Genomic DNA, 12,417 nt, shown 5'->3' on the forward strand with positions numbered 1-12,417 from the left:
TGAAGGACCTTTTAAAAGACAACTGTGTACCAGATACAAATCTATATATGTATACCCTTGAGACCCCTAGACACTGCTTTCGCACTCCATTTACAATAGGAACTCTCACACAAACTGCCTGTTATTGCAGGAACCCCTAGATGCAGTATTATGACAGGCACCTTTGTTGGCAACCTAACAAGGGCTTCAGACTACTACTGCCAATACATCCCATTATATTATGTTCAGTCTGACTCCTACTGCATCTAGTCAGGGCCCCTAGACACACTTGTTTTGCTGCTACTCCACAGGTACACTGTCTGATGCTCTATTGTTTTATATTAGGGGTTCTTGGTATTTTTTTAAATAACTTACAACCCAAGGCCAAAGCCCCAAACCATCTATTCAGGAACAGTTTTAACGAAGTGTAATATGTAATTTACTGCACTCTGAATTGCATTTAAATATCAAACAATCCCCACATACCAGACTAGCAGGTGTAGTATCAGCAGTCTTTAATCCCAATCACCAGCATAAACAAGCAGCCTGGGAGTATAGCTCAGTCACACCTACCCCCTAACTTTGTGCCTAGTTCATGGCGCTTTGAGTCTCTCTTAAAGTTTCCCATCCGAAATCTTGCGAGATTTGCCATCTGAAATCTCACAATGATGTCATTACACAGTGGCTCTCCCTGTCAGCTAACAGGTAGCGATTTTTAGGTAGAAAGACTTCAGCAGCAGCACCCATCTCCTCAGAGAAGCGCAAGCGGCACATTGCTCTGTCAGATTTTTTTTTTTTTAACTTTTTTTTTTTTCCCTGGAGGGGGCTTTTTTTGGATTAAATGGTTTGGGGAGGCTTAGCCTCCCCAAGCCTTATGGAAAATCCGCCTATGCTGCACTGGTAAAACTAGTGTGTTTGCTACAGTAACACTACTATAATTTATATAATAAGCTGCTGTGTAGCCACGGGGGCAGCCATTCAAGCTAGAAAAAAGGAGAAAAAGGCACAGGTTACATAGCAGATAACAGATAAGTTCTGTAGAATACAATAGTGTTTTATCTGTTATCTGCTAAGTGCCTGTGCCTTTTCTCCTTTGAATGGCTGCCTCCATGGCTACATAGCAGCTTATTTATATAAATTATAGTAGACTTTCTGAAGTAAACACACAACTTTTACCAGTGCAGGGCAGCAGCACATTATATTTTAGTTACTTTTATACACTTTCATTTTTTGGTGTTACTGTTCCTTTAACAGGTGCTAGATAAGTAGTGGTCAATTATAAAGCAGTTATTTCTATCCAAGAGTGTATACAAACTCCCCCAAGAACTTTTTTTGTCAGCAGATTTTTGTGAACAATTACAATTCAGTGTTTGATGTTGAGCGAGTTTTTCATTTTGTATAGTAACATAGTATAGGATCTATTATCTGGAATACTTGGGACCTGGGGTTTTCCAGATAAGCACTCTTTCTGTAATTTAGATCACCATACCTTAAAGGGGCTAGTTAACTTTTATAGAATTGCAAATTCATTGCAACTTTTGCTTTTCTCTGCTGACTCTTTCCAGGTTTTAAGTGGAGGTTCACTGACCCTGGCTGCCAAAAAAGCTGCCAAAAAACTGTTAGGCTAATGCCAGATGAGGCGTGGGGCGGATATTTTCAGCAAGCGGAAAAGCGCTTGCTGAAAATACCGCCCTACGCCTCCTACATGTGCCTGCATCAGAATGAATGAGATATGCACATGTAGGCACATGTAGCCAAAATACGCATAGAAACGTGAGACTTTGCATTCTCTCACGTTTTTATGCGTATTTCAACTACATGTGCCTGCACCCGAGCGTATCTCATTAATTCCAGAGCATGTAGGAGGCTTAGGGCAGTATTTTCAGCAAGTGTTTTTCCGCTTGCCGAAAATATCCGCCCTGCGCCTCGTCTGGCATGAGCCTTACTCTGTGAGGCTACAATTCTAATATCATTGTTAATTTTTATTACTTATCTTTTTATACAGGCCCTCTCCTATTTATATTCCAGTCTCTTATTCAAACCACTGCCTGGTTTCTAGGGTAAATTGCACGTCATAGAAAGTGATGCTCGTGTCAAATTACGCAATGTGCAACAAAACTGAATTTTTTTTACCATACTTACCGTAATTTTCATTTCCTGGTTACTATGGGCAGCATTCACACCTCTGGGTATTTCCCCGCCCTCGCTTACTGATAGGACAGAAAAATAATTAATCCAATTAACACTCTATAAGGTTCCACCCCCACATCAGCCCCTTGTCTTTAAGTCCGAGCTAACTCTGGGGAGGGATCGGTGTGAATGCTGCCCATAGTAACCAGGAAACGAAAATTACGGTAAGTATGGTAAAAAAAATTCCGTTTCCCTGGTTACTGTGGCAGCCTTCACACCTCTGGGTCCATACCCTAGCAATCAGAAGGGGTGGGAAAGAAATTAATACAGAAATAATGCTCAATATTTTTATTCTTTAGCGAATTGAACCGCTTCTAAAATCTTTTTCCCAAAAATAACATCTTTTGAGGAAGCAAGATTAACATGATAATGTTTCAGAAAAGTTTTGGCTGAGCTCCATGAAGCTGATCTGCACACCTGGTTGAGTGTGACATCTGCCTGAAACGCCCAAGAAGCACTCAATGCACTTGTAGAGTGTGCCTTAACCCCTTTAGGAATTTGCCATCCTTCTGTCTTGTAAGCTATTTGAATGCATTTTACAATCCATCTGCTTAGTGTGGTTACTGAGGCCGCCTGGCCTCTCTTATTACCTTCTGGAATAATAAACAGTCTGTCAGATTCTCTCCATTCCTTGGACCTTGATAAATAGGTTGAGAGACACCTAACAAGATCCAGAGTATGCCACGCCTGTTCCTGCTCCGATGTAGGTTCTGCAAAAAAGGCTGGCAATACTGACTTATGATTCATATGAAGGGCAGAGACCACCTTCAGAAGGTATCCTGGAACTGGCCTTAATAAGACTTGATGCAGTTGGATAACAGTAAAAGGAGCTTCTGATGATAGCGCCTATAGATCACTGACTGGCCTGGACAATGTGATCGCTGTTAGAAAAACCGCTTTGATTGATAGCATCATCTCCGATATGCTCTCAATAGGTTCAAAAGGTCTTTTTGTGAGTGCATGCAAGACCAAAGGCAGATCCCATGTAGCCGAAAGTGCCCTTCCTGGGGGTCTGAGATGTAACACCCCTGTCATAAATTTTGCCACATTTTGATTTTCGGCTCACCGTATGCCTGTCAATGCTGAGATTGCTGAGACCTGGAGTTTTAAAGTTCTTAAACTTAGCCCCTTGTCCAGGCCCGCTTGCAAGAAATGCAAGATCTGAGACACCGAGAGTTGATTTATCTCTATTTGTCTTGCAGACAGCCAATCTGAAAAGACTTTTCCAATTCTATTGTACGTTTTATTTGTGGAAAATTTTCTGGCCGACAGCATAGTTTTTATTACTGCTTCAGACAGACCCTCCTTATTCAACCTGTCCCTCTCAGCCTCCAAGCAAAGAGGCAAAATATGTGTGGCTGGGAATGCCTCACTGGCCCCTGATTCAACAAATCTTCTCTGTAATGTAGGGCTAAAGGCTTCTGTATGCTCAGATTCAAAAGAGGATACCAACTTCTTCTTGGCCAATTTGGAATAATTGCAATCACATTGGCTCTGTCCTTCTTGATTTTCCTCAGCACTCGTGGTATTAGAGGTATCGGTGGAAAAATGTAGAGGAGTCCCTGACTCCAACTCTGCTGAAGGGCATCCACTGTTAATGCTTGGGTACAATAACAAACTGGGAGAAGAATTTCTTCACTTTCCGGTTGCTCGGGGTGGCCATCAGATCCACCTTCGGAAGACCCCATTCTTTTACAATTTTCGCAAACACCTCTGAATTCAACTCCCACTTGTGTTTTCCTATCAGAGTCTGACTTAGAAAATCTGCCACCACGTTCTGTTTCCCTGGCAAATGCAGCGCTGAAATCTCTTGTAGATTTTTCTCCGCCCAACTCAGAATTGGGTGTAACTCTGTCATAAGGCTCTGACTGTGAGTTCCGTCTTGTTTCCTTATGTATGAAATTGCCGCTCTGTTTTCCATCTTCAGTAATAACGATGTACCTCTCAGATAACCACTGAAAGCCTGAATCGCTTTCCATATGGCTCTCAACTCCAATACGTTGGCTGGAAGACTCTGTTCTTCCCCTGTCCAAAGACCCTGGCGGTACTCTCTCCTCAGGTGGGCTCCCTAACCTGAAGGACTTGAATCCGTTGTTAGAGTTTCCCACGTCGTCTTTGTCAAACGATGACCCTTCATCGGGTTCTCTTCCAGAAGCCACCATCTGAGCCTCCATGAATATCCTCTGATTCCAGTCTTGTACTGCTGAGTCCCACTGACTCCAAAACATTCTTTGTAATGGTCTGATATGCCACCTTGCCCATTTTAACATTGGGAAAGTTGAATTGAGGAGACCTAGAACACTGCCCACTTGTCTCGCTGTGCTGTAAGTCCTGCTCCTCAAAGCTGTTAATGCTATCTTTATTCTGTTCTTCTTTTCCTCTGGAAGAGTCACCAAGTCCTGTCTCGTTCTGGCCCCCAGATAAATTAGATCTTGCGAAGGTACCAGCTGACTCTTCTCCAAGTTCAAGATCCATCCATGCTCCGAAAGAATCCGAATTACCCGATCTCTCTGATGAATCAAGAGCTTCTGATCTTGAGCTATCAAAAGAATATCGTCCAGATAATGATATATCTGAATCCCAGACCTCCTGATCTCTGCTATTAATGTCTGAAGAATCTTCGAAAAAACTCGCAGAGATGTCGCCAACCCGAACGGAAGGCAGGTGAACTGAAAATGGAGATCCTGGCTTATTGCAAACCTCAAGAATCTTTGGTGAGACGGAGTTATGGGTACATGGAAATAAGCATCTTTTAAATCTAAAGACAGGAGCCAATCTCCTTCCTGCACAATCTTTACTATGGAAAATATCGATTCCATCTTGAACCTTCTTATGTGGAGAAACGTATTTATTGGTCTTAAGTCCAAGACCGGCCGAAAATCTCCTGTCTTTTTCTTTAGCATGAAGAGAATTGAATAAATCCCTTGTCCCCGAAATTTTTGGGGCACCGGTAGAATGGCTCCGTCTAATAACAGCTGCTGGACAGCCGAAAGGAAGACCTGTTTGCATTGGATCCTGATGCTCTAAATACGACCTTCGAACGGCAAGTTACACAGATTCATCTTGGATACCTTAACCGCATCCCACGCTCTTAGCCACAAGGCTCTTCTTGCTGCAACAGAAAGAGCCATTGCTCTAGACGAGGAACGAACCAAATCTACTGAGGCTTCTGTAACAAACTCCGTGGCTAGCTTTAATTCCGCTAAAGCATCAATGATATTTCTTCTGTCTACCCCTTCTCTAAGTGCCTCTTCCACATTCTGCATCTACATTTGCATTGCTCTGGATACCGAGGTGAGAGCTAAAGCCGGTCTACAAGTTGCACCTAGTGCTAAGTGTGCCCTCTTCAATGACGCTTCCATCTTCCTATCCATAGCATTAAGAAATTTTCCACATCATCAACTGGCAAGAGAGTCTTTCTGGACAGTCTGGAGACTGCTGCTTCAACCTTTGGAGGCTTGTCCCAAACTAATTCTTCCTCTTTTTCAAAAGGATAACACCTCTGCACCCTAGGTGGAATCGGATACTTTGCATCTGTCTTTTCCCACTCTCTGACTACAATCTCTTTTATTACTTCATGTAGGGGAAAAGTAGCTCTCTCCTTCTTTAAATACTTAAATGGATTTGAAGAAGACGGTTGTTGCTCCGATTTTTCCGGTAACTCCAACTGGGTTCTAACTGCCTTAATCAAAGGTTCTATGAGTGTCTCATCAAACGATGAAGTAAGTTCTTCCTGAAGACTCTCTTCCTCCTCAGAATCTGCAAAAGAACATGGTTCTGGTGATCTCTTTCGCTCTGCCACAAAGTCTCCAAATCTTTGCCTCTCTGCAGAACGTTTTGTAGCCATATTAACACCTTCTGCTACAGCATCTCTAATCCATCTCATGACATCAGCAGTATCAGCTGCAGCATCTCCTGCCAATCTTCTAGTACATCTTTCACACAATTTTAAGTGTTTTAGCGCTGGATTATCACAAGCCACATAGTTCTTATGTTTCTCTTTGGAAGTAGATTTTCTTGGGGTAGGCACACTACAATAATAAACATAAACATAAATAAAATCAATTAAAAATAAGCATTCTTTTGATTGAGACCAACAACCCACCTACGCAGTGGCTCACCTCCTAATATCACTGGCAGCATTTTTTGGGCTACTAGGCACTTGGAGATTAGAAGTCATCTAATAAAAGAAAAGGAAAAAGAAAAATATAGCTTCTAACTACCCCTGTGAACACACTGAAAACACTGTGTTCACAAACAGAACTAACATACCTTGCAGCAGAGGTAGGAGAGTGGCGCAGAGGACGCTTGCTCCCAGAGGGCAAAAGTAGGGGGACTCAGCCAGGCAGGAGCCTACACACTAGGCGCTTAGGAGAGGGGGCACACCGAGTCAAAAAAACCCCTCTTATACTCTGTGTTCGCGCCAAAGCGGCGTCTTCGCGTACCCGGAAGTGACATCAGCGCCGGAAGCGAACTTGTGTTCCAAGCTGGAACGCATCACGTCCATTACCCGGCGTTTCCGGACTCGCGATCGCCAAAAGTAAAAGTAAGTAAAGGGGAGAAGCAGAAAAGCAAGAATAAAAGAAACTAGCTATAGTGCCGCCCCAAGACCTGGTCTGAGACCTAGGTACAAGTAAATCGCTCCAACTGATTGCATCAGACACAGAGCTAACATGATAATAAGCCCGGGCTGCCTAATAACGGGGCTGGCTAGCTGACCTCCTCTGAGAGGAAATACATGTGCATAGCCCTACCAGGAAGAGAGGCCAACTTCCCAGGTATGGGATCCCAAAAATGGGTCCATGTGAGCCACAAAATAAAAATATTGCATCCAACAAAAAAAAATCCTTGAAGCGAGGCCAGAAAAAAGACAAGGGGCTGATGTGGGGGGGGGGGTGGACCTTATAGAGTGTTAATTGGATTAATTATTTTTCTGTAAGCGAGGGTGGGGAAATACCCAGAGATGTGAAGGCTGCCATAGTAACCAGGGAAATTTTACTGTTCGCCCATCCCTACTTTTTACTATTGAGTGCATTTTTGGTCTGATATCTTTTCCGTGTAGCTGCGCTCAAGTTGTTGCTGTTCCTGTCAGTGCAGCTACACAGGAGCATAAAGGAGCAGATCCACTTCTCTCTGCTTGCCTATTAAAAACAGGCAGAGAAAGCAGACTGTACGCCATGTGTGACTTTGGCGTAAAGGAGTTAGTGCAGGTTTAATGTCTTAAAGCAACAGTAACACCAAAAAATATAAACGTTTTAAAGTAATTAGAATATAATGTAATGTTGCCCTGCACTGGTAAAAGTTGTGTGTTGCTTCAGAAACCCTATTATAGTTAATATAAATAATCTGCTGTGTAGCAGTGGGGGCAGCCATTCGAACTGGAAATAAGGAGAAAAGGCACAGGTTACAAAGCAGATAACAGATAAGCTCTGTAGAATACAATGGAAAACTATGCAACTTATCTGTTATCTGCTATGTAACCTGTGCCTTTTCTACTTTTTTTCCAGCTTTGTGAAATGTGTTTGTGTTTTGTGAAATGCCACAAGTTCGCTCATTACTTGTTGAGACTTACAAGTATTAATGTAAAATATACACGCATAAAGCCTCCTGTGGCTTAGCATGGTAGTGCATTGCTCAGAGGTCAGAATGTCCTGGGTTTTAATACTTACAGACCCTAACAGGACAACAAAGAAAACACTGATTTTTTTTCTACCAGTACACAGGTTAAGGGGAATTCAACATCCAAAGCTGATACACTTTTGCTCATTTTTTAATTCTGTTCCTCCCTTTATGATCATGTACCCAGGTAGCGCAGTCATAGCACCATGTACCCTGCCTTTCCAATTTAATCATTTTCTTTTGCTGTGTTAAGACTATTGAAGTTTGCCAACACATTTTGGGAAGTTATTTATAGCTAAATAAATGCTTAAAAACTGGTTTTCTTTAAAGAGTAACTAATTCATAAGCAACTTATTCCTTTTGGACTAATCTCTGCCAACAGCTAATACATTTAAATTGTATATCAAAACTGCATCTGTTAATATCCTTCCCTATGATATAGATTTCAATAACAGTCACTTATAATATTTAAGGACACAATGATACAATAATTTATCATAAAGTGGTGATAACCCTCTGATGTATATATATATATATATATATTTTTTTTTTTTTTTTGTCTCCTATTAAACATACTTTGCCTTTGCTTTATTTCCTTGTCCATTACTGTTCTATATTTCACATTCTCATTTCAGTGTTATGGTGTTTGCTCACTTGGTTTGGAGAGCCTTCCCTTTCTTCTTACTGCCTATGGCATTTCAGCCTCTTTCTCTTCCTCCCTTGCCCTCTGCATGCTTCGTTTCCCAAGACAGATTCCCTTGGTAGGCGGAACCTTGCTACATTGCTGCATCTTGATTGGATTGTTCTTCTGGAGCCCGACACCAAAACTGCAGTCACAGAAACCCCTACTGTATTTAGTGGCCATTCTGTGGGGTGTTGGAAGTGCACTGAACAAGAGTGGTCTCAGCAGTAAGTGTTAAGATAGAGAACAGTTAAGACCCAGTAGCAGGGGTCCCCAACCTTTCTTACTTGTGAACCAAAGTCAAATTTAAAAAGATTTGGAGAGCAACACAAGCATCATAAAAGTTCATGGAGGCGCTAAATAAGGGCTAAGATTGGCTATTAGGTAGCCTCTCAGCTTACAGGAGGCTTTACTTGGTAGTAAATCTTGTTTTTATTCAGCCAAAACTTGCCTCCAAGTCAGAAATTCAAAAATAACTACCTGGTTTAGGGGCACTAGGGCAACATCCAAGGGGTTGGTGAGCAACATGTTGACCCCAAGCCACTGGTTGGGGATCACTGCAGTACAGGAATGTTTAATACAAATATGTTCAATATATACAGTTACAAAAACTTGTGATACTGATATTAAAAAAAAACTACTCTTCAAAATATTAATGTACATTAAAAGTTACCTATAGGTCATGTTGATTGTTATCGCTGATAGGTCTGCTTTTGTTAGTAATTGTTACTTGAAGTTACTTAACCTTTCTGTTTTGCCAACCTGAATGTCCCTTCTAAGCCTGTCAGATATAGCTTCTAATGTTGACAGACTACTGGAGCACAAATATGGCAGCCTCCTTACAGAGGAGGATGGGGATCAGATAGGTAATGTAAAAGCCTTGGTCAAATATTTTATGGCAAAATTATAAATAGCATGCAAAGACAATATTATTAAAGACAAGGAATTAATGAGAGAGAGTTATCTAACTCTACACTCCCTCTCTTCTTCTGCAACTCAACTGTTATTCATTCAAAAATTCTATTAACAAATCTCCCAGAATCCCCTTCTGTTGTGACCGAAGCTGGTACTGTTTGTATCCTTAGAAATAATAGTTTTTCTGCTGCATTACTGCTTAAGTGTAAAATGGGTGATTTATTACATTATATCAAGAAATATTTTATCTTACCATCAAACTGGCTTTTACTTTTGTTGCGTACCTAATAACGTGCGAGATATGATGCTGTAAACATTAAGCTTTGAGGTGGTTTTCAGAAATGTGATAAACACTAACTCTGTACCTTTTTAAGTTTCTATGCTTTTTAAAGTTTTTATGCCTTTTACAAAGCATAAACTGCTGGCAGTTTAATTATTTTTGCAGCAGATGAAGTAAGAGCCATACAAATTTGTCTTCTCTTGGATCTCTACATGCCACATGGTTATCAAACTGTTCAGAAAACCCCTGACAACTGCCACACCTAGGATGCAAGCAACTCATATGCATATACATTTCTGTGTATAACAGTCCTTTTTATTAACATTCTAATTGTGCTGTTTTTTTTCTTGTTTTCAAACCTAACTGTATTCTTGTTCCCTCACCACTAGTTATTATAGGTGTGTTTTATGAAGATAAAGAGCGACAGGACTTTGTGTTTACAATTTATCACTGGCTTCAAGCACTCGCAATATTTATTGTGTATCTCTGGTCTGGGATTCCTGTGACAGTAAGTAAACAACCCACAGTCGCTGTTTTTTTTGCAAAGGAGTACATTTCTAGGGATAATAAACAGAATGTATTTAAATTGTTTACCACATTTTATTTATCCAAAATACTTATTCAGTTAGGTGTTGGCTGAAATAGTCAGTTTATAATAAATAAAGTCAATGGAACCATTATGATTGGATGCCTGTGACTGTAACCCTCAAGGGTTTAAATGCCGGGGAATTTCCTACCAGTTGTTTGAACTGAAGAAAAAAGTTTTCAAGAAAAAAGAAAAAAACTCAGAAAAGTCCAGTTGTTTTAGACTTATTTCTACTAGATACTGTATATCGTGACCTGGATGAATGAGAATCTACATAGACCATGTAATAGCAATTACAATACCATTACCTGTTACTTGATCTTAGGAACCAACTTAAAATATAAAAAGTATATACCATATAAAATTTGCAATACAAGGCTCATTAATGATTTAGATTTATATTACTTGACAGCATATAAAACAGTGCATTCTGCATTAGAATTGATTATTAAAGAAGGAAAGTCTTAGTCAATGGGGGGTGGCAGAAAACTGCACCAGCCTTGGGGTACTTTATAGCAAGCACCACAGAGTGATCCATTTTCTGCTTCTTCTTTCTTCAGGCACATGTGTGAAAAATCATAGCCTGTGTACCTAGTTGTATACCTATGTCACAATGGGCATGGATTAAATATATGTTTCAAAAGTTCAAGTGGTGTCTTGATATTTGACAGGAGTTGGATCTATTACCTTAAATGCTTGGAACCTGGGGTTTTCCAGATAAGGGATCTTTCTGTAAAAAGGATCACCTTAAGTCTGCTAAAAGTAATTTTAGCATTAAATAAACCCCCTAGTTCTGGCCCTGCCTGTCAAAACAAACCAACTGGCAGTACCAATTTCACACTGTAGAATATGTCAACTTTTATTTTAGAGGTAAATTGAGGAATAAAATTGGTTTGCACAATGAAAACTGGGGATTAGAATTTTCACTGCTTAAGTTAACATATTATGCCCATTGCTTACTTTTATAAGTAGATAATTCTAATAATACAAAAACTGTTTTCATTTTGCTTTCATTCTATCCACACTGCATTTTTCAGGCTAAGCTGGGCATCATGCTGGCTTCTGCATTAATCTCTGTTCTTTCCTATCTGTGGATGGAGCATAAACTGAGCTGCAAGGTGCCCTATCGTGTTCCTAAAATACCAGCCCCGCGCCACAAAGTCAAAGGATACCGCTATATGGAGGAGGAAAACTCAGATGAATCTGGATCAGAGGGTGAGAAAGAACAGAGTGAAGGTGGAGAAAGTGAAGAGGAGGATAAAACTGTTCCGTGCTACAGGCAGCCAGGCAGGAAGGAATGCTACGAACAAGCAGTGGGAGATGAGGAGTGATGATTCTGGAAACCAAAAAGATGAAAAACTGCTCTATTTTTCATTTATCCTATATAAAGTCAATTGTTCCACTGGGTGGCAAAGTGGTACCATGGTTAGGATTGATACATTGCTGTACTAGGATCTGAGAGTTCCACCACAGACTATCTGGTTTTCCTTTCATCGAACAAGTAGATTAAATGAGTTGTAATTAAGTGTCCAGTAATGTAATTAAGTGGAAAAAAATTATGTATTTGTTCACCCGCACCTTCAATTATACTTTTTCTGGTCAACAAATATCTTGAAAGAGGATCTTTACATAGGTTAGCTTTTATGTGCACTATAGTCTTGTTTCAGCTTGAATGGCTACATCTATGTTATTCCTATTATTTTTTCAAACTGTAGTGTTTCTGTAGCAAACTTAAACTGTATGCTTCGTAAAGGTGATACAGATTATGTTAAGAAATTATTTAATAGGCAATGTAAACCCAAAAATATATTGTTTTGCTTAATGAAAGTAATTGCTATTGAAAGCCGTATCTGTCTGTCCCATTATTCTCTGTCCTTGTGGTTTTGACTTTTGAACGTAGCAGAAGCAAGCTGCCAGATTTGTGAAGAAGCAAAGCTGACTTTTGTTAATTTGTTTCAAGAGACAGAAACAGTAATATAGAACTGAGAAATACCAATTGCAGTTGATATACATTGATAAATTAACATCAAAACACTAAACAGTTTTAATTAATATATATTCAGGGCTGGCTTTCCAAAGCTTCAACACCCCCCCGCCAAAACACTCCCCATCAGTAGTGATGAAGGAATCTGTCCTGTTTTGCTTCGCAGTAAAATACGAGTTTGT

At 40.3% G+C, this 12,417-nt stretch overlaps 1 protein-coding gene across 4 annotated transcripts in view; it reads left to right on the top strand.

Moving 5' to 3' along the window:
* unc93b1 (unc-93 homolog B1, TLR signaling regulator) overlaps positions 1-12,098 on the top strand; it is an 88,602-nt gene extending 76,504 nt beyond the window's left edge. For 3 of the 4 annotated variants that reach the window (XM_012960408.3, NM_001100253.1, XM_031904740.1), the window contains 3 exon segments: positions 8,424-8,697; positions 10,055-10,173; positions 11,289-12,098. In XM_012960408.3, coding sequence (XP_012815862.1) covers positions 8,424-8,697; positions 10,055-10,173; positions 11,289-11,582 — 687 coding nt within the window. In that variant the 3' untranslated portion in view covers positions 11,583-12,098. 4 annotated transcript variants of the gene reach the window in all.
* The last annotated feature ends 319 nt before the right edge of the window (positions 12,099-12,417 follow it).

Source organism: Xenopus tropicalis, chromosome 7, assembly GCF_000004195.4.
Source record: "Xenopus tropicalis strain Nigerian chromosome 7, UCB_Xtro_10.0, whole genome shotgun sequence".
In the NCBI taxonomy this organism is placed as follows: Eukaryota; Metazoa; Chordata; class Amphibia; order Anura; family Pipidae; genus Xenopus; species Xenopus tropicalis.